This window comes from Panthera uncia (assembly GCF_023721935.1).
Source record: "Panthera uncia isolate 11264 chromosome C1 unlocalized genomic scaffold, Puncia_PCG_1.0 HiC_scaffold_4, whole genome shotgun sequence".
Taxonomy (NCBI): Eukaryota; Metazoa; Chordata; class Mammalia; order Carnivora; family Felidae; genus Panthera; species Panthera uncia.
This window is the reverse complement of record NW_026057585.1, coordinates 27,941,258-27,966,605: the sequence shown is the minus strand read 5'-3', so window position 1 is coordinate 27,966,605 and position 25,348 is coordinate 27,941,258. Positions and strand designations below refer to the sequence as shown.

Below are 25,348 nucleotides of genomic sequence, written 5' to 3'. Positions count from 1 at the left end.
AGAATGCCTAGGTGTGTGTATAGTCTGAATCCTCATCATGCTATACTATGTTAATATGAAGTTTCTAAAAGAGTGTGGTTACCCCATGTACTACATAGATCTCACCCATAACATGGTGCTTTAAAATAGATAGATTTAACAGTATAGTAAATTAAGTAGGGTCAGTTTCAAGGGTGAGAAGAAGTCTAAAATCAGAAGTCTACCTAGTTTTAGGTATTAAAAATAGAGGTGGCTCTTTTCTGCCCATAGGTCCTGTCCCCATGCTTTAACAAAAACACCTTTTTGCACCAAAAAAAAACAAATAAAAATAGACAAAGGTTATTTTTTGAGCTAAGATTTGATCAAGAAAACAAAAACTAAGGACCAAACACATTTGAACTTTATAAATATTACACAGAATCTTAGAATACTACACTGAATAGGACCAGTCTCCAACCCTCTCTAGAATTAAATATTAATAATATGAGGCTCAATGATGTTAATGACTTCTTAAATATCCTAAGTCAGTTACAGGTAAAGCTATGACAAGAGTCCAATGATTCTTTTATTAGTACTACACCTAGCTTTTCCCTAAACTTAGTTAGGTGATTTATTGTGTGTGTGTGTGTGTGTGTGTGTGTGTGTGTGTGTATTTACATACATACATACATGTATGTATATGTTATCTTTATCTTGGACACATTTGGAATAGTTAGTCCTTGAACTGTATATCAATATATGCTCAGATTTAACAACATGCTTCACATTTTTAAAAAATGTTTATTTGGAGAGAGAGAGAGAGCGCGCATGCAGGCGGGGGCGAGGGAGAGGGAGAGACAGAGAATCAGAAGCAGACTCTGCACTGTCAGCGCAGAGCCCACTGCACAGGGCTTAAGCCCACGAACCATGAAATCATGACCTGAACTGAAAGCAGGAGATGGATGCTTAACCAACCGAGTCACCCAAGCGCCCCTAACAACATGTATCACATTTTTCTGAGTATTCAGTATGTTATGAACATAGTGCTAAGGGATACAAAGATGAAGACAACACAGGCTCTTCCTCAGACCTGTGCAATTTCATACAGCTTTTCAAGGCGGGGGAGGGCATATTTAGTAAAGAGTAGCAACTATAATCTTAAAATTTTATTTCCAGTTCCTACCAATTTTTTAAATGTTGTTATTCCTTCCATAGCAAGGTTGATTCTAACCAAAATGATGTAGGTGCCTTGTCTTCAGTGTTTTGTCTTGCTATTTTCCTCTTTTTACCTACTTCACCTGTCTTTAGGATCCCTTTTCTTCCACTTTGTCCATATAGCCAGAGCTGTATTACTATCTTGTTTCTTCCAAAAGCCAAACTTTTCATATGTACTGTCTTGTTTCCCAGGGGCTTCCAAACCCCAACCCCCCAAAGATTAAGTCTTTAGTGATAAAATTTCTGGCATTTGGGATAGGATTGAAGAGAGTTTTTGTGAAAACCTTTATCATGGCCCTCAAATTATACCATATAGATGACTGCCGGCTTAAAGCAGTTAATCATGAACTCAAGTCCTACTTCCGTCCTTATCAGCATTTGACCTTGGTAAATCACATACCTGCCTTAATCCCCAATTTCCTGTCTAAGAAACGGAGTTAACAACAGGAGCTCTCTCACAGGAGTGTTGTAAGTATTAAGTGAGATGACCTATGAAAAGGATTTTAGCATACAGCCTGGAAGTGGACCCTCAAAAAATGTTGGACATTGTTATCATTGACCAAAGGCATCGTGACACCTTTCAGTATTAATCTCTACTATAGTATAACTTCACAAAGTTAAATAGTATGCCTTTTTAAAATAACATTGCCTTTTAATTTTTTTATGCTGTATTTCAGATTTGATTAAGGTAATGTGACCAAAGACACATTCAAATGATCAAAGATAATTCAAATTTTGAACTGTCTTATATCATAATGTGATTTTTACTTTTTTCTCTTTGAAAAACTGGCTTATTGAAACAAAGTATTATAAGTCAAAGACATCAGTCAAGTTATAAAGTATTTTTTCTTCTTTGTAGCAAAGGAGACAAGCTTCTGACTCTGATGTTATAAGTAACAAATCGTGGAGAGGAAATACCAAGAAGGAGTGTTGGAGTTATCCCTCTAGTAAGCAAAAGATGAAATCTGATGGATTAGGAGCATCTGGACATTCATCAAGTTCTAACAGAAATACTATAAATAAAACTTTGAAGCATGATGATTTAAAGGAAAAGGGTGGTACAAAAACAGCATCCAAGGTTACAAAAGAACTTAAAACTGGGGGAAAAAATGTTTCTGGAAAGCCCAAAGCTATAATAAAGTCCCAAACAGAAAACGGTGATAATGCAAAGTCAGCAAACATGTCGCCTAGACAAGCTGTGGAAAGATCAGCAGCAGTGGCAGCAAATGGACAGAAAAATTCATTAAATGGGAAAGGAGTAAGAAATCAGGAAGGGCACATTACCGGCGCCAGACCCAAGGTACTCACTGGAAACTTAAATGCGCAAGCCAAAGCAAAGCCTCTGAAGAAAGTGACAGGAAAGGATTCTCCATGCCTCAGCATCACAGGGCCCTCCAGCAGATCTACAAATTCAAGTATGGAATTATTGAATTCCACTGAATGTCTGGATGAACCAAAAGAAAATGGATCAGTAGGAGAAGAGAAGCCTTCTAGTGAGAAACTGTCCTGTTGTGAATCTCCAGGACAGACCATGAAAAACAGTGTGGAAAGTATCAAAACTTCTACTGTAGGTGGGTTTTAGTACCCTCACTTTTAATAGCTCCTGACAGTTAAAGTTCCTACAAAAAATGATTCTGTGTTTGGATGTTTATTTAGTTTGAAATGCCAAAAAACACTTATTTATGTGTGTTCATGCAAACTGAGAAACCATACTTCATCCCACATTAACATTTAATTTTGGATATAGTGTCTGACCACTGAATTTATGCATGACTTTTACATATTCAGTTCTCTGTTTCATGACTCACTGTTTCTTAATTTACAGCAGTAAAATCTCGACCTGTTTCAAAAGTTACCAATGGAACTTCAAATAAAAAAAGCATTCACGAAGAAACTAGTATAAATAACAGGTAAGTCTCCCTTCATTACTTTACCTATACGTTAGCTTTTTCTAAGTTAATTGTATACTGACTTCTAGCTAAATATTTTAAAAATATCTTTTCGGGGCACTTGGGTGGCTCAGTCAGTTAAGCATCTGACTCTTGATTTCACTCAGGTCATGATCTCAAGGTCCATGAATTCAAGCCCCTCATTGGCATCTGCACTGCCAATGAGAGATTGTCTCTCTCCCTCTCTCTCTGCCCCTCCCCTGCTCACACACTGTCTCTAAAAATAAATAAATAAACATTAAAAATATTTTTGAAATATATCTTTTCTTTTTTGTTAGAAAATTTAATGTATTTATACAATGATATTTTAAAACTATTTCTTAAAAGGAAATAGTATATTTACACAGAATGACTATGGATGCAAAATGATAGATTACACTTGTGGCACTTGATTATGCATTGCTTTATCATACTTGACCCACAAGCTTATGAACTTAAAGACTTATGAACATATGATTTTTCGATTTTTAGAACAAAAGATATATTTTTTAATTTGAGAAAAAATATATTTCATATATGGGTCTTTTGAAAGTTCATGTGTTGGGGGCATCTGTGTGGCTCAGTCAGTTAAGCATCCAACTCTTGATTTTGGCTCAGGTCATGACCTCACAGTTCATGGGTTGCAGCCCTGCATCAGGCTCTGCACTAACAGTGCAAAACAAACCCTGCTTGAGATTCTCTCTCTCTTTCTCTATCTCTCTGCCCTTCCCCTGCTCATGAGCTCTCTATCTCTCTCTCAAAATAAATACATAAACTTAAAAAAATAATAAAATAAAAAATAAAAGTTCATGTGTTGGAATCTGAGTGCAATACTGAATGCAAATCATTTTTCTTAGTGCACTAAAGAAGGTCACTAACAAAGGATACAGTGATCCAGTACCACAGGCAATTTTAAAGAAAAGAGGAAATGGCAGTGGATGTACTACAGCTCAACAGAGAATAAAAAATGCCTCATCTAATCTTGCTAAAACTCAAGGTAAAGCTGAAATAGTCCTGGGTATTACTTCTGTGTTTAAATTGAATAAGCAGAACTCTGATTTGGAACTTTCACAACAAATAAACAAAATATAACATAGTTTCACTCATTTTATATTTGTGTCATACTATAAAGATGAGATTTTACACTTTACTTTTTGACAAGTATTTTGGTATTACCAGGGTGTGGGTTTGGTTTTTATTGTCTTTTATGAGAAATAATTAAGGGAGTCACTGGTTTATCTGTACTTTTGGTCCTTTTATATATTATGCCCAGGTTTCTTCAGTTTCATTGTTAACTGTAGGAATTCCATGTGCAAAACAGGCACTAATAAGCCCTTTAAATAGTAATGGTACAGTCTTGAAAGCTGTGATATGTAGGGAAGAAGAATTTTCCCTCCTGTTGCCTATTGTTTTGCTATGTTCTAAGAAAGAAAGGATACTGATCAGATTGTATGATTTGCTAAGCTAATAACTGATTTTAAAAATTAATTTGTTTTGGGGTGCCTTGGTGGCTCAGTTGGTTGAGCACCCTGCTCTTGATATCAACTTAGGTCGTGATCTCGGGGTTGTGAGTTCAAGCCCTTCACTGGGCTCTGCGGTGGGCATGAAACCTACTTTAAAAAAAAAATTAAGGGACGCCTGGGTGGCTCAGTCGGTTAAACGTCCGACTTCAGCTCAGGTCATGATCTTGCGGTCCGTGAGTTCGAGCCCCGCGTCGGGCTCTGTGCTGACAGCTCAGATCCTGGAGCCTGTTTCAGATTCTGTGTCTCCCTCTCTCTCTGACCCTCCCCCATTCATGCTCTGTCTCTCTCTGTCTCAAAAATAAATAAACATTAAAAAAAAATTAATTTGCTTTATGTATTAAGCATTCATGTAGATAAGAGCTCGTAAAAGCCTAAAAACAATTTTAAGCTAGATAATTAATACTGAAAGTAAATTTAAAAATAAACTGGAGATGGGAATGCAAGCTGGTGCAGCCACTCTGGAAAACAGTATGGAGGTTCCTCAAAAAACTAAAAGTAGAACTACCCTACGACCCAGCAATTGCACTACTAGGCATTTATCCATGGGATACAGGTGTGCTATTTCGAAGGGACACATGCACCCCCATGTTTATAGCAGCACTATCAACAATAGCCAAAGTATGGAAAGAGCCCAAATATCCATCAGTGGATGGATAAAGAAAAAGAATGAAATCTTGCTGTTTGCAACTACGTGGATGGAACTGGAGGGTATTACGCTAAGTGAAATTAGTCAGAGAAAGACGAAAATCATATGACTTCACTAATATGAGGACTTTAAGAGACAAAACAGATGAACATAAGGGAAGGGAAACAAAAATAATATAAAAATAGGGAGGGGGACAACAGAAGAGACTCATAAATATGGAGAACAAACTGAGGGTTACAGGAGGGATTCTGGGAGGGGGGGTGGGCTAAATGGGTAAAGGGCACTAAGGAATCTACTCCTGAAATCATTGTTGCACTATCTGCTAACTAATTTGGATGTAAACTTAAAAAAATAAAAAATTAAATAAATAAATAAATAAATAAATAAATAAATAAATAAAAATGCATTTGAGCTGCCTAAATAAACAAACAAACAAACAAACCAGAGAAAAATTATTCATGTTCTAGTAATAACTAAAAATTACACATTTAAAAAGATTTGGCAGTTCTGTTTGGTAGATTTAAATGTTGAGAATGTCATCACTAGGACTTAACCAGTGTAAACAAATGGATCTCCAAATTAACCCTTTCTCTCCAGTTACCAATTTTAGTTGCCACTGCACAGCTAAGTTGTTAACCCAAATGATCTATAATAATCACGATCGTGCTATGAGAAATAAATTAATTTTGTGTTTGATGGAAAAAACTGCAGTAACTTAAACATTTCTATTTTATATTTAGCTTGATTCTTCTTTCAGCTGTGTGGAACACAAGTCTTTTTTTCCCCAAAAAACTTAAAGGGGAAGACCCTTCCTGATCTTTTAATATAAGAAAATCAAGTTTTTCCACCCTCATATATTTATGCAAGTCCAGTTCTGACATGAGGATCAAGGCTCTTGAGGAAGAGAGATCCTATTTAAATAATTTTGCTAAGAGGCTGGACTATTCCTCCTGTATTTGTAATAAAAAATATTTTATTTTTTATTTTATCATGTTACTCCTAATCTTTTATTGTCCATTATCATAGATATTTCATCATTTTCATTGTTAATTTTATTTTTTCTAAAGTAATTTAAAAACAAGTATTGCATTTTATTCACAAATTGAAAGTGTATTATATATTTTTAATTTTTTTTTCTTAGGATCTCAAGGAGAGTCACCAACTTCAGTAAAATCTTCAGTCTCTTCAAGGCAGTCTGATGAAAATTTGACAAAATTGGACCACAGTACAACTACAGATAAACAAACACCTAAGAAAAAAATTGTCAAGCAAGGACACACACCTTTGCCTAAGGTTAATGCAAAAATAGTGGCAATGCCTAAAAACTTAAATCAGTCTAAGAAAGGTGAAGCTTTGAATAATAAAGATGCAAAACAGAAAATGCTTCCTGGACAGATTACATTGAAAACTCAGCCTTCTTCTCAAAGACCTTTAAAAAGTGAAACATGTGTTGTCCAAAAAAGCATGCTTCATGATGTACATGATAGTAAAAACAAGGACAATATTTCTGAACAGAAGCCTCGTGAACCGCTAATTAATCTCGCATTAGAAATCAGCAGTACAGAAGCATTCCAGTCATCATGCATACCTGACCCACAAAAGCCATTAAACAATCAAGGGAAAGAGAAATTAGAATGCCAAAGTATTTCAGATTTGGAAAAATCAAAATGTGAACCGGAATCAAAACAGATATGTTCAGATAAAAGTGAAACAAAATTTTCCAGCAAAGAAACACATCAGCACAAGACAGCTAAAATATATTGTCATTCTGATGGGAGTGATAATGTAGATCCAAAATTTTATAACACCACTGCCCTAAAATCCACGATTTCAGATCCCAGTGTAAACTCCCTGAACTCTCATCCAGTTTGTGATTTAGACTCTGCAGATGCAGAGCAAAGGCCTTCAGTATCAGATAGAGAGAAGCAAGAAGTGAGAAAAGATACAAACAAAAAATTAAACATTAAATGTGACAAAGATGTTTTACCGTGTGTTCCTGAAAGGACAAATGGTACCTTAAATTCTGTCCAAGATGACAGGAAATCTAAAATTCTTGTTGAAGAACAGACAGTTCCTAGTCACTTGTCTGATGACTCTGCTATGAGTGAAATCAAACATGCTACAGCAGACTCAGATATTTCCTCCAAGTCTGTTTTGGAACAAATATCAGGAAAAACTTCTCCTAAAGATATGGAAACAACAGAAACTCCAGAGAGCCATGAAACTCCAGAAGTTCCATTCATGAGTCATTGGAATTTGAGTACCAGTGGTATGCATCAGAGAGAGAGTCCTGAATCTGACACTGGCAGTGCTACCACATCCTCTGATGACATAAAGCCCAGATCTGAAGACTATGATGCTGGAGGGTCTCAGGATGATGACGGGTCCAATGACAGAGGTATTTCTAAATGTGGCACAATGCTGTGCCATGATTTTCTTGGGAGAAGTAGCAGTGATACCAGTACTCCTGAAGAATTAAAAATATACGATAGTAACTTAAGAATTGAAGTGAAAATGAAAAAGCAAAGTAGTAATGATCTTTTCCAAATTAATTCAACAAGCGATGATGAGATTCCTAGGAAAAGGCCAGAAATTTGGTCTAGATCTACAGTAGTCTACCCTAGGGAAAAAGAAAATGTTCTACGAGGCAGTGTCCAGTTTGCTCAGGAAGTAGATCAGGTTTCTTCCTCGGCAGATGAAACAGAAGATGAAAGATCCGAAGCTGAAAATGTTGGAGAAAGTTTCTCTACATCTAACTCAGCTCCTCAGCAGTTTCAGGGAATAATTAATTTAGCTTTTGAAGATGCAACAGAAAATGAAAGTCACGAGTTTTCTGCAACTAAAAATTTTAAAAGATCCGTTTTACTTTCAGTAGATGAATGTGAAGAACTAGGATCTGATGAAGGGGAAGTCCATACTCCTTTTCAGCCTTCTATAGATTCTCTGTCACCTGATGTTTTTGATGGCATTTCTCATGAACATCATGGAAGGACCTGCTATTCCAGGTACTCACAAGGAAGTGAGGGTAGTATTTCAGAATGTAAACAAGATAAAGGCAATAGTGTATATAAAAACGAAAGCTCTCTCTTGGGTCGCAGTAGTACTGACTCATTGAGAAGAGATAAACAGAGTACTTCAGCCACAGGAAAAAAGTACACAGTAGATGTCCTGTCCAAAAGAGGTAGACAGCTTCTTCCAGAAGATAGAAAGGTAAATTGCAAAAGCGATGTGGATAATGACTTTCAGCAACGCAGCAAACTCTCAGATAGTGATATAAAATCTCAAGAAAGACCATGTCATTTGGAGCTTCATCAAAGAGAACCCAATTCTGACATACCAAAGAACAGCTCTACAAAATTTCTGGACTCCTGTCGGAGTCAACTTCTGCCTCAGGAAGGTCAAGTAAAAGAGAACCATTCTACAGCTACCAAAAGAGCTAATATTGCTTTATCTGCAGGTAATGTACAGAAATAGAAATGCTAAATACATAAGAAAATGAGTTTATAGAATTTTAACTTGGATGTAGCCCTGAGTGTTGTATTTTATTTAGACAGAGTAATTACTTAAGCAACAGATTCAAATTTCAAATGAAAACCTACATTTCTTAATAATATGAAATTAGCTAGTTACTCTTTATTGTTCACTTAAAATCTTAGTGTGGAATTAAGATCTAGTAAAAATTTGATTATTAGAACTAATCTATTAAGAGATTTTACATGAAAGAATAAAGAGAAAAACTTAGTTTGCTATTATTGAGTTATTTATGTCTAATTTAACATAGAATTCTTGACTATTAGAAATTTTATTATACATTGAATATGATTTATGGACTATGCTAGTATATATCTAAGAGGGCTGTGCAATAATTATAGTAATATGTAACTAAAAGCACTGAACTATTTTAACTAGATTAATTATTATAATTTATATACATTTTACAGAGATTAAGACTTTCAGGATCCCTATACTTCTAAAAGTTTCAAGTAAAAAGATAAATTTCCTAAAAGAGATTATATTTAGAAGCAATGATAATATATGAAAAAAGCCCAGGCTTATTTCATATGTATAGATGATTTCCTGTCTAATTGTTTTGTGTGTTTGTCTTATTATAGTAATTTGAACTAATGACTCACATTTAAAATATGCAATAGTGGCTGACAGAGTAGCTATTATATATCAGAACTAAGAAAAATACTGATCAATAGCCCTTGTTCAGCAAAATCATAACAATAGGGAGGGAACTCTTTAAAGTTGTACTTTTTTGTTTGTCCTTGCTTGCATCCTCCTTTGCATGTGCAATATACAAATAAGGCTTTAGATAAAATGTATTTATTCCCCTTTTGGAACTGACTTACCTTAAAAGTCACCATCAAATTACCATGTCTTTTTTTCTCTTTATGTTTCTATTGTAGTGAATTAGACACATGTGCACATTCTATGTTTATGTTTAAGTAATTTTTGTTGTTTTTTTTGTATCACAAGTTTCAAATTAAAGTATGGAGAATTGTTAGTTGCCTATGTTGATTTTGCTGCTAAACATCCTTCAATTGTTTTATTTTTTTTTTAATTTAGAAAAAGAAATGCCTCAGTAATCCTGTCAATTTTGTATAAATGTTATTTTTCCCATTCTATGTTTTTTTGGACTATAACTATTATATTGTTTTAATATTGTTCTACAAAATCTGAGGGGTACCAACATGTGCAATTTTTACATTGTATAGTATTATGAATTATTTCAGGATACATAGATGATTGTGACACACTGGCACAAACCTACATGTATGACCATCGGCCTTCAAAAACCCTCTCTCCAATATATGAGATGGATGTAGTAGAAGCATTTGAGCAGAAAATGGAATCAGAAACACATGTTACAGACATGGATTTTGAAGATGATCAGCACTTTGCAGAACAAGATTGGACACTCTTAAAGCAACTGCTGTCTGAACAGGATTCAAACTTAAATATTACGAATTCTGTTCCTGAAGACTTAAATTTAGCACAGTATCTAATCAATCAGACATTACTTTTAGCACGAGACAGCTCAAAACCTCAGGGTAAAGCACATGTTGACACTTTGAACAGATGGAGTGAACTAACCTCTCCACTTGATTCCTCAGCAAGTATCACCATGGCTAGTTTTTCCTCTGAAGATTGTTCACCCCAAGGGGAATGGACAATTCTAGAACTGGAAACTCAGCATTAAGAGTATTAACACTTTGGAAAATTTTTAACAATGCCCCCCCTTTATTTTTGATGCTTATATCCTAATAATAATTGCATTAGCCAGAGATAGACTGTCCTTAATAATGAAGGAGTCTTTCTAATTTATTAAGGTAACATAGTTTGTTTATTAATATGATATCACATGTAGAAAAAAGATGGTTTTCTAAAATTTTTGAGCATGTTTTATTAATTATTAGAGAAATTAGTGGACTTACAACGAGCCCTTCAGTTGTCCTTTCCTAACTGATCATTTGTTCACTTGTTTATAATTCAAGAATTTAAAATGTGAATGCACAAGTAGATCAGTCCATTTACTTTTTGCTCTGCATATGGTAACAGTAATTTAACAATAAAAAACCTATTGTGCTTGTGTTCAATTTATGTAGAGTTAATCAGTGAGTAACATTCAAACTCAGGTTTGTGTGATTGACCCTGACAGGTGAATATTAGAAAAACCCTTCATTTTCCCAACAGTGCAGATCCAGGAAATTGTGAAATACATGTACCTCAAATTTCAATCACATTGTTACTAAAACCGAGAAATGGAATCCCTTGTAACTCTTTTTGAGGTATATCCAAAAAGAGATATCTGCCCTCGTTCAAAAGAGGTGGGAAAACTGTCCATTTGTTTTACCTAGATAGACTTTCTTTATAGTTAATCGCTCTTCATTTTCCATTCCACTTACAGATATTTTGGGACTGTCCCAGCAATAAGCGTGCACTAAATATTAATTTTAAAATGGGTACATGAGGGGGACGCCTGCTTGGCTCAGTCGGTTTAGCGTCCGACTCTTGATTTCAGCTCAGGTCATGATCTCACAGTTTGTGAAGCCTTTGTTGGGATCTGTGCATGAGTGAAGAGCCTGCTTGGGATTCTGTCTCTCCCTCTCTGCCCCTCCCCCACTCTGTCTCTCTCTTCTCTCTCAAAATAAATAAACTTAAGGGCGCCTGGGTGGCTCAGTTGGTTAAGCGGCCGACTTCGGCTCAGGTCATGATCTTGCGGTCCGTGAGTTCGCGCCCCGCGTCGGGCTCTGTGCTGACAGCTCAGAGCCTGGAGCCTGTTTCAGATTCTGTGACTCCCTCTCTCTCTGACCCTCCCCCGTTCATACTCTGTCTCTCTCTGTCTCAAAAATAAATAAACGTTAAAAAAAATTTTTTTTAATAAATAAACTTAAAAAAAATAAAACAGGTACACGAGGCAATTGAGTACTGAGTTAAACTGCATGTGTGTGTATATGGGCACATACACGCATGTATGTTTTCTCCACGTGTCTATATATTCTAGATTCTTACTTCCTTGATTAGATTGTCTTTCAGTCTGTAATTCTGGTAGCAAGACAAAGATAAAAATATCTTCTACAAAATGGTACTGGAGAATGAACACTTGGATACCTACTTGATATTAGTAGACACTGCCTTTAGGATGATGAAATTTAGTGGAGTTAACTTCTCTCAAAGCTATGTAACTAACTCATAATTTCTCTAAAATATGTCAAAAGTAGGAAAAACAGTTTTGGTTTCTAATTCCTTTTCTAAATAATGGTTTTCAACAAATTATTAAACATAGAGTGAATATATTGAATATCAACAATCATATGAATGCACAGTCATTTGTTATTCTTATATAATAACATGACTATGTTAACGTTAGCCACTAACCTGTTATACCATAAATTTGCTATGCCTTTTTAAACTACAAGTTCTGCAGGAGGCACTCATTCATTCCAACAGTCAAGAAATAGGCATTGGTTCTATGCACTGAGGTACAAAGATAAATAGGGTTCGATTCCTGCTCCCCACCCAAAAAAAGAGAGTTCAGTTTCTAGTGAGGAGAAAAACCATGTAAGAGAAAGGTTAAAATATAGTAGTATTATAAGAACGTTGTATTTTCAAGCTGGATGAGAATTTAGAGATTAGTCTAATCCCTTCAGATTCCAAAAAGGACTCTGAAGTCCAGAGGAATTAAAAGATTGCCCAAGGTCCCACAGCTGATTTGTGGCTACAATCTAATATTCCTTAATTTTAATTTGATGTTATTTCTGCCACACAACATAGTCATTTGATTTTTATCATAAAGCCTGAGAGGATGTATATCTATACGTAGTTTGTAACATAAAGAAGTAATGTATGATAGAGTCAGAAACCATACAAATTCCCAAGACATTATGTTATTTTCCTTTTCTCCAAATGAGAAATTACTTTTATGTGTTATTTTTAATAAATACCTCAGAAGTTCAACAATTTATAAATGAAACTTCTTTCTCAGTTATAAGGTCTTTAAAACTTTGTTCTTAAACTACTAGACATTAAAAAGCCATTCAATTTCATGTAACATCTGCAAACAGGTAATAGGGAAGGCATTTTGCTTAAGTAGTGACCTCTTAGGTAATTTCAGGACATGTGTGTTTTCTTATCATGCTCTTTTGTGTATGATATCTCTACCAGTCTGTTTACTGTGGGACTCTTCGGGCTAGTACTTCATGATTTAACAAACACAAAGCGAAAAATGATGCTAACATTTATTTAGCTCCTATTATATGTTAGATACCGTGCTAAGTGTTTTAAATATGCACTAACACATTTAATTCTCACAGCAGTTCTATGAGATTTGTCTTATCATCTTTATTTTTCACATGAAGAAACTAATATAGAGTCCTTACTCTGGATTAACTACCCTAATGGAAGAAACTAAAAGAGAAATAATACACTATACTATTGTTTGGTAAGATAACAGTTGTATATGGTCAGAGTTGTGTGAGCCTAGAGGAAGAAGCCATGAACACAACAGCTTGTGAGGAAGAGATTAGAGAAAGCTTCTTAGAGCAACTAATATTCCGTGACTCCTTCAGAATTTCTATAAAGGGCTTAGTGACTGCAATCTAGTTGGAAGTGTAGGCCAGGGGACTTAGCTTGAAGCTGCACTTGTATAGAAAGTACTTCGCTTGTACTTAGATTGTATGTTATATATTGATAAAAATAGGTATGTTCTTAAAGGATGCCTTTGTACATAGTTGGAAATTGCAAAAAGTCCCAATTGTCCATGCCAAAAACAAGAAAATCTTATTTTTATTTTGATTTGGCTTGCTTTGGAGGACTGGTAAAGATTATGTAAACAATTTAAAGCCCCTTTATACCATCTCTTGGAGCAATCAAGTAACCAGATGCTGGCTTTCAAGGATGAGTAAGAATTTGCTTGGTGATAGGGCATTCTGGACACAACAGTGCATTAAGGAATGGTGACCATGATGTGTGTTGAGGATGGGGAGGAAGAGTGGTAGGAAAGGCTGAGCTGGAGTTAGATTCTTAAAGTTATTAAAAAACTACGCTATTGTGTTTGATTAGTCCAAACCCTGGATTTAGTAGACATTATGTCTCCCTCCATGGTGCATTCCTTTATTTACTTATTTTTCTAACAACGATTTCTTTTTTTTTTTTTCTTCAAGTTTATTTATTTTGAGAGAGAGAGACAGAGAAAGAGAGAATCCCAACCAGGCTTAGCACTGTCAGCTTGCATCCAGATGTGGGGCTCTAACGCATGAAGAGTGAAATCATGACCTGAACTGAAATCAAGAGTCAGACGCTTAACCACTGAGCCACCCAGGCATCCCGTTTTATTTATTTTTGACTCTAAATAGAAAAGCTTTCCATGTTTTGAGGAAATAACCACCTACAATCACAATGGGTAGTTATCAACGTTGTTTTTTAAGGAGTTAGGCAACAAAGCCAGGTGTGTTTCAGAAAGATAACTGTCAGCACTAGTGAAGACGGCCTGGTTTGGAGAAGCCCCCAAATCCCAGGTTGCAATTAAAATAGTTTTGTCAACCTTAGAAATGGGGAACGGAGGAGGATTTGGTAACAAAGACATTACAGATTGTGGCTATAGAACTTGGTAGATAATTAAGATGGTGGGAGAATATGGAAAGGAATTTTATAATTGCTATCAAAAATAGCATTTATTCCACACATATTTGAGGGCCTACGATATTCCGAGAACTATGCTAGTGCTGAGGATAAAAAGATGAATAGCATAGTATCTGTCCTAGAGCATCTCAGTTTAGTGAGGGAGAGATTGAACAAAAATTATGAAATTGTAATGTTAAATGTCATAATAAGGTTCTGTATAAAGTGTAGTCAGTGCATAAAGGAAAGGGAAATAATGGGAAGATAATTGGATAGGCTCCTGTACTATTTTAGGATTAGTGGGAGTTCACAAGGCAAAAGAAGAGGCATACTCTTGGCAGAAAGAGTTGAGAGGCAATGGGAAATTCTGGTTGTTCCATATGGCTGGAGAGAAGGGAACAGATGGTAAGGACACGGGATAAAGTTGGATGGGGATGTAGAGTCCAGGGAGTAACACAATCAGATTTGCACTTTAGAAAGATCACTCTGGAAGCAGTATGTAGAATGGAAGGGAGAAGGTGACAAGGCAGGAAGACCAGTGATGAGTATTACAGTAACCAAGGCTTGAACGAGAGCAATGGCTGTGGAGATAGAGAGGTGTGGACATATTTGAGAGATTTAAGATGTGGGTTGGAAAAACTTAGTGACTGACATGGGGATGAGAGGAGGGAGTCATCTTAAAAGACTCAGGTCTCTGACTGGGGTGCCTGGGTAGTTGATGATGTCATTAGCCAAAAACTGAAGTAATCTTAGGATGAGTTTAATTTTGGACATACTGAGTTTGATCTGCCTGTGGGACATTCAAAGGGCTGAGGACAAAACACTGTGGAATAGAAAAAAGAAAAGCCTGAGAAGGAGACTGAAAAGGAATATTCTGAAGTAAAAGAATTAGGAAGCTAAGGTGAGGAGGGGAGAGTGGTGAATGTATAATCTCACTACTAACCAGAGAAGGGCAAATCAAGGAAATCATTCTATTTTTACTGATCAAACTGAAAGGATTTTTTAAAAAATTCAGTGTTAGCAAGAGAATGATAAATTTGGGATAATCGTATGCTGCTACAGGAATATAAATTACCTTTCCTGTAAGTAATTAGGCGATCTATATCATAAATGTTTATAACTTCCTATCTGAACCTAGTCCTTTCCCTTTTAGGGCTCTCCCATTAAGAATAAGAACCTGAGGGGCGCCTGGGTGGCTCAGTTGGTTGAGCATCCACCTTCGGCTCAGGTCATGATCTCCTGGTCTGTGAGTTCAAGCCCTGCATTGGGCTCTGTGCTGACAGCTCAGAGCCTGGAGCCTGCTTCTGATTCTGTGTCTCTCTGCCCCTCCACCACTTGTGCTCTCTCTCAAAAACTAAATAAACATAAAAAAAAATTTTTTTAAAGAATAAGAATCTGAGACCTAGATACAATAGTGAAAATTGAAAACTAGCTAAATGTTAACAGTAGTGGAAGGCTAAATAAATTATGGTACATCTATAACACATTATGCAATGATTATAATTGTTTGCAAAACATCTGTTTAATGCCAAGGGAAGATGCTCAAAAGAAAAAACCCAGGATATATATTTGTAATATCCCAGTTTTCCATACTTACAGGTATATGGAAAAAGGGACTGGAAGGAAATAAGTAAAAATGTTAATGGTGGTTATGGTTAAGTGATACTGATTATTTTTACCTTTTAACTCATATATTTTCCATGTGTTCTACAAAGCACAGAAAAATAAGTAGGTTTGTTTGTTTGTTTTGGGGTAATAGTAGTTAACAGTGTTGCTGTTTGCGATGTCAAGGTGCACACCTAGACTAGTTCATTATATTTGGACATGATGATTTTACTGGTAGCTTTTGTCCGTTGGTGTTTTTTAGAGTAGAAGGAAGGGCAGAAATGTGAGCAGAAGGTAAAGAAGTAAAACTTATTCTTTCAAGGAAGCTGACTAAAATGAAGACAGTGGTAGTTTGTTTTTAAGATAGAAGTAACTTAAGCACTTTGAAACTAAGAAGCTGGAAATAATGAATTAGGACCATCAAGGAAGAGGCAGGAGGCAGTGGGATCAAGCACAAAGAGTGCTGACACAGGGCATTTCAAAGAACCTCGGGTATTTAATATAACTGAAGCATTGAATTCATGTGGTACAGCAGTGGAAAATAAAGCTGGAAAAGTACAGGCAAGCCAAAACACGAAGAACCCTGTAAGCCATGCTAAGGACTATAAGCAAGCCAGTTAGGCAAAAATATTTAAATTTTGTTTAAAAGGCAAATACATTATAGGACCTTTATTAAGATTACTTTAGCTGTATAGTGTGAAAATATTTTGGGGCAAGAAGAGACTGGAGAAAGGAAGACCTGTAAGGGGGTCATTGGAACAATTAAAGAAAAAAAATGAGGCCCAAGCTTAGGAAGTAATAGCAAGGATAGAAATGAGAGGATGGATTTGAGAGATAACTGGAGGCAGAATGAACAAAATGTGGTTGCCAAGTGAGAGTAAAGACTTGGGAAAAGGGATAAAACTGATTCCCTCCCCATATTCCATAATTCTAACAAGTAAAATAATGGAAGGCTGATGGTTCCTGATTAGAAGAAAGATAATGTCAGGGGCGCCTGGGTGGCCCAGTCAGTTAAGCATCTGACTTTGGCTCAGGTCTTGATCTCATTGTTCGTGAGTTCAAGCCCCACGTCAGGCTCTGTGCTGACAGCTCAGAGCCTGGAGCCGGCTTTAGATTCTGTCTCCCTCTCTGCCCCTCCCCCATTCAGGTTCTGTCTCTGTCTCAAATAAACACACACACATACACACAAAATGTTCAATTTTGACATGTTGCATTTGAGATACAACTGAGACACAATATAATGTCTTTGAAAATTCAGAAACCCAACAAACTATGACCTTTCTACTCCTACCCCATCTTCTGCTAGTTTGGGGGGGAATTTGGGCAGGTGGAAGTGGGAACTTGGTTTGGCTTAGTTTAATGATCTATTGCAGGAGCTATTTTCAATTTAGAATTACTTATACACTCTTCTCCAGTGATATTTATATTATTTTCATATTGTAAATTTTTTTTTATTTTTTTAATGTTTATTTTTTAGAGAGAGAGAGAGAGAGAGCAGGGGATGGGCACAGAGAGAGGGGAGACAGAGAATCCAAAGCAGACTCCAGGCTCCGGGCTGTCAGCACAGAGCCCGATGCAGGGCTCAAACCCACGGACTGTGAGATCATGACCTGAGCTGAAGTTGGACGCTTACCCGACTGAGCCACCAAGAATTTATTGTAAATTCTTATACCAAGAGTACTTTGAATCTGGCTTAGTTAGATATGAGAAGTATACATTTCTATCATGTTAATAAGGCATGAGTTACTTTTAGTGTCCATGATCCATTTTTCATAGAGTGGTTCCTTAACCACTTCCAAATTTAGCCAACATTAGCATAAGAATTTTAATTCTGAGAATTTCAATTCAATTCTGATTCTACATTTATATATATATATATATTTTATGTCCCAACAAATTAAGTAATTTCCAAGTCAGAAAAATACTAAGAAAAATACCTTCACACAATGACATATTTTTCCCTAAAAGAGTTTTCATATAAAATGTACTGAAGTTTATCCCTTTTCTTCCCATTTAAGCTCAATTTTAGCCTGGCAAGAGAATTATATAAAAAATTGAAATAGAAATATACCTACATTTTTTTAATGTTTATTTATTTATTTTTGAGAGAGAACACAAGCAGGAAGAGGCAGAGAGGGAGACATAGAATCTTAAGCAGGCTCCGAGCTGTCAGTACAGAGCCGACAAGGGGCTCAAACCCACGAAGTGTGAGATCATGACCTGAGTTGAAATCAGATGCTCAACCAACTGAGCCACCCACACACCCTGAATTTATATCTACATTTAAACTATTACGTGTTTAGGAAAGAAGATCCCTAACATCCTTACAAAATTATCCTTTTACTTACATCCATGCAACTCTCAAAACATGCATAATCTACTTTAAAGTCAAGAAGGTAAATAAAGTACTTTCTTATAGTTTCTGATTTAGAGTGAATTATAAAGAACAATACTCAAGTTTAAGAAGTTAGAAAAACAATTTCAAATAGAATCCAAAAGAAAGGAATTAATACAAACAATAGTGGAACTTAATTAGAAATCAGAGAGGGGTGCCTGGGTAGTTCAGTCGGTTAAGTGCCTGACTCTTGATTTTGGCGCAGGCATGATCTCACGGTTTGTGAGATCAGGCTCCATGCCAACAGAGCTGAGCCTCTTGGGATTTCTCTCTCCCTCTCTCTCTCTGCCCCTCCCCAGCTCACACATGCATGCTCTCTCTCTTCTCTCAAAATAAACTTAAAAAGAAATCAGAGAAAGAGTTGAAACTGACAACTCTAAGAGCTGATTCTTTAAAAACACACACTAGCTTAATGGAGAGAAAAGCATAAATACACAATATTAGAGATGAAATGACATAAAATGATAAAGCACTGTTTTGTACAACTACATACAAAAGAGTTGAAAACCTGGATGAAATGGACAACTTCTAGAGAAATCTAAATTACCAAAATAGGCTTAAAAAGAGAAAATATATGCCTTGGAAGAAACTGAGGAAACATTCAGAATCTTTCATTTTGGAATATGGAGAAAAAAGAAAAGCCCTCAGATGCAATTAAAGAAGCCACCGTAGTGTGATCACCAAAAGCTGACTAAAGATAGCATAAATCAGAAAATTATGGAATAGTATCACTTATAATAATGAATGCAAAATTCCTAAAAGGTTCAGAAATATAGAATATGTGGAAATTTATTTAAGTAATGCAAGATGATTTAATGTTGGGAAACCTATTCGTATAGTACATCCATATTAATAGATTAAATATAGAAAAATAATATCATTGTCTCCATAGGTACCAATAATTTGAAACAATGAAAACAAAAAGAGTACTATAAGAAAACATACATAGGGTTTTCATATAATCTTTTCTTTTTTAAATAACAACTTTTTTTTTTTTTTTTTTAAGAGAGAGCATGTAAGCAGGGGAGAGGAGCAGAGGGAGAGAGAATCTTAAGCAGGCTCCACTCATCTTGGAACCTGACATGGGGCTCAATCCCACAACCCTGGGATCATGACCTGAACCTAAATCAAGAGTCAGATGCTTAACTGACTGAGCCACTGAGGCACCCTTAATATAACCTAAAATAAGAAAGCACATGAACCTCAAAAATATGAAACTCTGAAAAAATTTAAGATTGATAATTTGGCTATTTAAAATTTAGAACTAGGGGCGCCTGAGTGGCTCAGTCGGTTAAGCGTCCAACTTCGGCTCAGGTCATGATCTCACAGTTTGTGAGTTCGAGTCCCATGTCAAGCTCTGTGCTTACAGCTCAGAGCCTGGAGCCTGCTTCAGATTCTGTGTCTCCCCCTCTCTCTGACCCTCTCCTGCTCGCTCTCTCAAAAATAAATACACATTAAAAAATAAATAAAATTTAGAACTAATATATGCCCAAAATACTACAGACAGAATGAAAAGCAAAACATAAAAGTGGGGGGAAATTTTTTCATTTTAACAAAAATTAAAATGCAAACAGCTGGTAAACAATGAAAAGATGTTTGGGCACCTGGGCGGCTCAGTTGGTTAAGGCTCTGACTTTGGCCTCATGACCTGAGGGTCATGATCTCACTCACAGTTTGTGGGTTTGAGCCGCACATCAGGCTCTGTGCTAACAGTGGAGAGCCTGCTTCAGATTCTCTCCCTCTCTCTCTCAGCCCCTCCCCTGCTTGTGCATGCATGTGCTCTTATCTCAAAAATAAATGAATAAACTTTAAAAAAAAAAAAAGGTATTTAACCAGACTCATGATTAAGAAGCATATAGAGAGCCACCTGGATGGTTCATTAGGTTAAGCGTCTGATTCTTGATTTCAGCTCAGGTCATGATCTCATGGTCATGTGATCGAGCCCCACGTTGGGCTCTGTGCTGGGTGTAAAGCTTGCTTAACATTCTCTCTCCTTCTCCCTCTGCCCCTCTCCTGAACTCACTCACTCTCTCTCTCTCTCTCAAAAATAAACAAATAAATGAAAGCACTAGAAAACCATAAAAGGTTTTTGAAAATATAGATTCAGTAACATATTTAATAAGTGAGAATATTATAAGTAAAATAAGTGAATATCCACTAACCCGTTTTAATTACAAATTACAAATGAAAACAAATTAGATGCTTAAAAAATTACTGGAACTAATTGGAATCAATTAACCAATTGAAATATATGAAAGTAGAAAAATAATTCCAAGTATTACTATACTATACAAGTTTAAATTATTGGTCAAATCAGATAACTGCTTGGAATTCAATTTCAACTTAATTTTGAAAATCAAGCTAGAATTCTGGGAAGATTATGTTAAATTCAATTCAAGAACAGTGTGTGGGATGATTGTGCTTTTCATAGTCAATGAGATAAGAAAATCTAAAAATTACTAAGGAGGAAATGAAAATATTTTGGGCTGTCATATGTAGCACAAATACCTGAGTCAATTTATATTACCACACAGATTTATTTGTACCATGTCATTGTCAAGCAGCTATTATTACCATCAGAGATATAACACCCTTATTTGCCTTTTAAATTTTTAAATTTATTTAGAAGCAGGAAAAAATCATAAGTTCATTGGTTAGTTTCATCTTCCATAAATTGTTGCTTAAAATTACTGATCATTTCAAAACTTACTTGAACATAATGTTGACGTGACATCTTAGAAACAACAATTCAGTCAGTAGATTCTAAAATTAGTAATACTACTAAATGAAAAATATTACGTGTAAGAATTCTCAGGGAAAAAAATGTCAGTTTTACCAAGTACATTTTTGTAAAGATGTGACTGACTAGTTACCTGAGTCATCTGTGGGAGTGATGCTTCATTTGTATGTGAAAATAATCTCATTTTCATGTTTCAGTTCCCTTTATTTTAATCACCAATAATATTATATCTTTATTCATATTTCAACTGTTTACCCTAAATGAAAAGTTGAAGTATATATAGTTTCTTCCTTTACATAATTTATATTCCAAATATTTCATAATAGAAAACTAGAGAAGCAATTAGGAGTCATATTTGCAGGAAATTTGACCAAGATTTATATTCTTAATATATAAATACCTTATATATCAATCAGAAGAATGCCTAGCAGAAAACTAGGCAAAAGGTACAAACAAAATTAATTAAAGAAAATAGAAAGGATCAATAAAAATACAGTGAATGATAAAATTTTTTATATAGTAGTAAAGAGGTACAAAACAAAACATGTTCATCTGCCTAATTGATAAACAAAATTATGAAACCTATGATATCTAGAGTACAGTGACATCGGCATTACATTCATGTATTGTTGGTGTAAGTGTAAATTGGTGCAGACTTTCTGGAAAGCACTTTGGCAATAGGAATATGAACCATAAAAATCTTTATAATCATTGACTTGGTAATCTCATTTCTAGAAACTTAATGAATAATCAGAAATAGTTGAAAACATACACGTACTCATATGTGTATATTTTTAAAGTCTTGACATAAAGGAATAAATGTTATTTTATTTCAGTATATAGGGATATTAAACCACTAATAAATATTTTATAAGAACATCTGATTTGCAAAATGCTCACAGTAAAATGAAGGAGATATTAATGTGTGTGTGTGTATATATATGTATATATAGTATAATCTATTTATGATAAAGACTGCTATGATAGTCTCTTGTGTCAGTTCAGCTAGGCTCTAGTACTGAGTAATTTAATCAAACACTAACCTAGGTGCTGCTGTGAGGTATTTTGTAAATGTATTTATCCTCTATAATCACTTGACCAAGTATAGGAGATTATCCTTGATAATGTGACTGGGCCGCATCCATCAGTTGAAGACCTTACAAGCACAAACTGAAGTTTTCTGGAGAAGAAGAAATTCTGCCTCAAGACTGAAGCATCAACTCATGTCTGAGTTCCCAACCTGATGTACAAATTTCAGACTTGGCAGCCCCCACAATCCTGTGGGTTGATTCCTTAAAATAAATCTCTTACTATGTATCTCCAATTGGTTCTGTGTCTCTGGACAACCTGACTGGTGCAACTACTAATATCCTACCCTAGTATCTATTCTCCTTTTCTTTCCTTGTAGAACCCTGAATTTATAGCTGGGAACTTGGCTACTCGGAATAAATACTACATTTCCCTGCCTTACTTGCAGCTAATTATAACCTTGTGACCAGGTTCTGACCAATGAAATAGAAATAACAGTGTTGAGTAGCACTTTCTAAAAGTTTATCTAAAGAGGTTGGGTTTTCCTTCTCTTCTTCCCTGTCAAGCTGCCTGGAGCATAAATGTGCCATAAGGGTGAGTGTCACACCCTGGTGATAGCAGAATGGAAAGCTACCAGGAATCTGGGTCCCTAAATACCTCATGAAACCACTGTATCAACCCTGGACCTCTATTACATGAGGGAAGAGGATTTTGTATATTAAACTTAGCATTTTCAACTACTATTAACTGAATGTTCTCTTCTATGCAGTCAGACCTAATCCTATTTATCATACATATGAATATATAACTAAAGATAACTATACCAATATATTGGTAGTAGTTAGCTCTGGATTTGGGAATGTGTTCTTGTTATACTCTTTTTTTCTGCTTTTTACATTAGGAATGTATTGGGGTGCCTGTCTGGCTCAGTACACAGAGAATGCAAGTCTTGATCTTGGGGTCATGAGTTTGAGCCCCACATTGGATGTAGCGTTTACTTAAGAAAAATAAAATTGAAATTAAAATATATTAATTACTGGTATACTAAAATTTTTTAATAAAACTTAAAATGGTGGGAATTATTTTTCCTAACAATTTTGATCATAATTGTAGCTATTGTAATTGACACATAAGGTACACATATGTGTAATTGACACATAATTGACACATAAGATGAATCTCATTTTGTGTCTTTAAAAGATAGATGATAAGGGGGCACCTGGGTGGCTCAGTGAGTTAGGTGTCTGACTTTGGCTCAGTTTGTGATCTCACAGTCATGGTTTTGAGCCCTGTATTGGGTTCTGCACTGACAGCTTGGAGCCTGCTTCGAATTCTCTGTCTCCCCCTCTCTCGTTTTCTCTCTGCCCCTCCCCTGCTTATGCTCTCTCTCTCCCTGTCTCTCAAATCAACATTAAAAAAAAAAAAAGATGATAGGGGAACACCTGGGTGGTTCAGTCAGTTAAGTGTCTGACTCTTGATTTCAGCTCAGGTCATGATCTCAGCACAGAGCTTGCTTGGGATTCTCTCTCTCTCCATCTCCCATGGTCCCACCACTGCACACTACCCACCCCCCCCTTCTCTTAAAATAAATAACTAAAAAAAAAAAAAAGACAGATGATAGGGACTTCAGGGGAGATGTCAGAGTAGGAGGATCCTAAGCTCACTTTGTCCCATGGATACAACTAGATAACACCCATGTCAGTGTAATTACCCAGAAAATGACCCAAAGACTGGCAGAACCAACTCTCCACAGCCAAATGTAAAGAAGAGGCCACATCAAAGAGGGCAGGAAGGGCAGAGACTCGATCAGGAGCTGAACAGTCCAGTGGGACTATAAGTGGGAGGGAGGGACATAGGTGTGGAGAAGGGAGAAGACCAGATCTCCACACCAGGCACCCCAGTCATGGAGAACCCACATGGAGAAGACAAATTCCCATAACATTTGGCTTTGAAAAACAGAGGGCCTAAGAATCAGTGGGGCTTAACACCTGGAACTTGAAAAATCAGCAGGCTGGGCTCTGGGAGAGCTAGGAGGGTGGAGTCCCCACCTTTAAAGAGATAACACAGCAAAGAGCCACATGGAGATACAGCATAGAAGCAGTAGTTAAAACCTGATGTAGGGGCTCCTGGGTGTCAGTCAGTTAAGTGTCCAACTTGTGGTTTCAGCTCAGGTCATGATCTCACAGTTCGTGGGTTTGAGCCGTGCACTGGGCTCTGTGCTGACAGTGCAGAGCCTGCTTGTGATTCTCTCTCTCTTTCTCTCTCTCTCTCTCTCCCTCTCTGCCCCTCCTGCATCTCTCTCTCAAAATAAATATAATTTAAAAAACAAAACAAAACACTTGAGGTATACAGGAAGATTCATTTACTAATCACTGAGCATGTGGTGGAGGGGCAGGGATCTTTGGGAAAATTTCCCCAAGAACAAAAGAACTAGTAGGTGCCATTTCCCTCCCCTGCCCCACAGCCTAAATACAAAAACACCTTCAGGAACCAGCACGGAGCCATCACTCTCCACCTAGCTTGCTAACAGCACCCCTTTGCACTTCTGCAGGTCTACTCCCTCCAACCTGGCCAGCCTCAGAGAAGTAGTCCCAAGCAGATGCAGGTCCCTTGTGGACCTTGCTGGCACAGTGCACCCTGCGTTCATGTGCTCCTACAGACCTGCCCCCTTCAATATGTCCTTGGCAAGAGACCATCCAAAGTGGTGTCACGGGTCTGGCAGTGTATAAGCAGTCCCAACAGGGGCCAGTACCACTCCAAAGTGACTCCTGTCCCAGAGAGAGGGGAAGATAACTACATATACCAGTCCAACTGCAGCCCCAGCAGTGTACTGGGGGTAGACCTCAGGTCTGACCTCAGGCACTGCCCACCTAAAAAAGCTTCACAGGGGACAACACAGGGAAATCACCCTGAAGTTCCATGCTACTGCATCTAGGCAAATACCTAGTCTGACTCAACTCAAGCCCAAGATGGCCCCAGACTGGCCCAATGACAACACAGGAACCAAACCCTGCCCACAACAGGCACAGAGAACCAAGGCAGATGACTGGACTGAAGGCACAAGCAGCATGGCAATAACAGCAGGGCACGTGCAACACACATAGAAGACACCTCTGAAGCAGCAGATTCTGGTGAACAGGAGATACTGCACTGCAGAGCACTACAGGACCTCTTCTTCATAAA

At 36.6% G+C, this 25,348-nt stretch overlaps 1 protein-coding gene across 5 annotated transcripts in view; it reads left to right on the top strand.

Annotated features, from left to right (window-relative positions):
• The window catches only part of BTBD8 (BTB domain containing 8), a 116,829-nt gene extending 94,558 nt beyond the window's left edge, over positions 1-22,271 (top strand). For 4 of the 5 annotated variants that reach the window (XM_049618420.1, XM_049618419.1, XM_049618422.1 and 1 more), the window contains 5 exons: positions 2,033-2,744; positions 2,999-3,083; positions 3,959-4,098; positions 6,412-8,727; positions 10,010-14,653. In XM_049618420.1, coding sequence (XP_049474377.1) covers positions 2,033-2,744; positions 2,999-3,083; positions 3,959-4,098; positions 6,412-8,727; positions 10,010-10,476 — 3,720 coding nt within the window. In that variant the 3' untranslated portion in view covers positions 10,477-14,653. Of the gene's footprint in view, positions 1-2,032; positions 2,745-2,998; positions 3,084-3,958; positions 4,099-6,411; positions 8,728-10,009; positions 14,654-22,244 lie in introns of those variants that run through there. The other variant, XM_049618421.1, reaches the window with a different exon arrangement.
• The last annotated feature ends 3,077 nt before the right edge of the window (positions 22,272-25,348 follow it).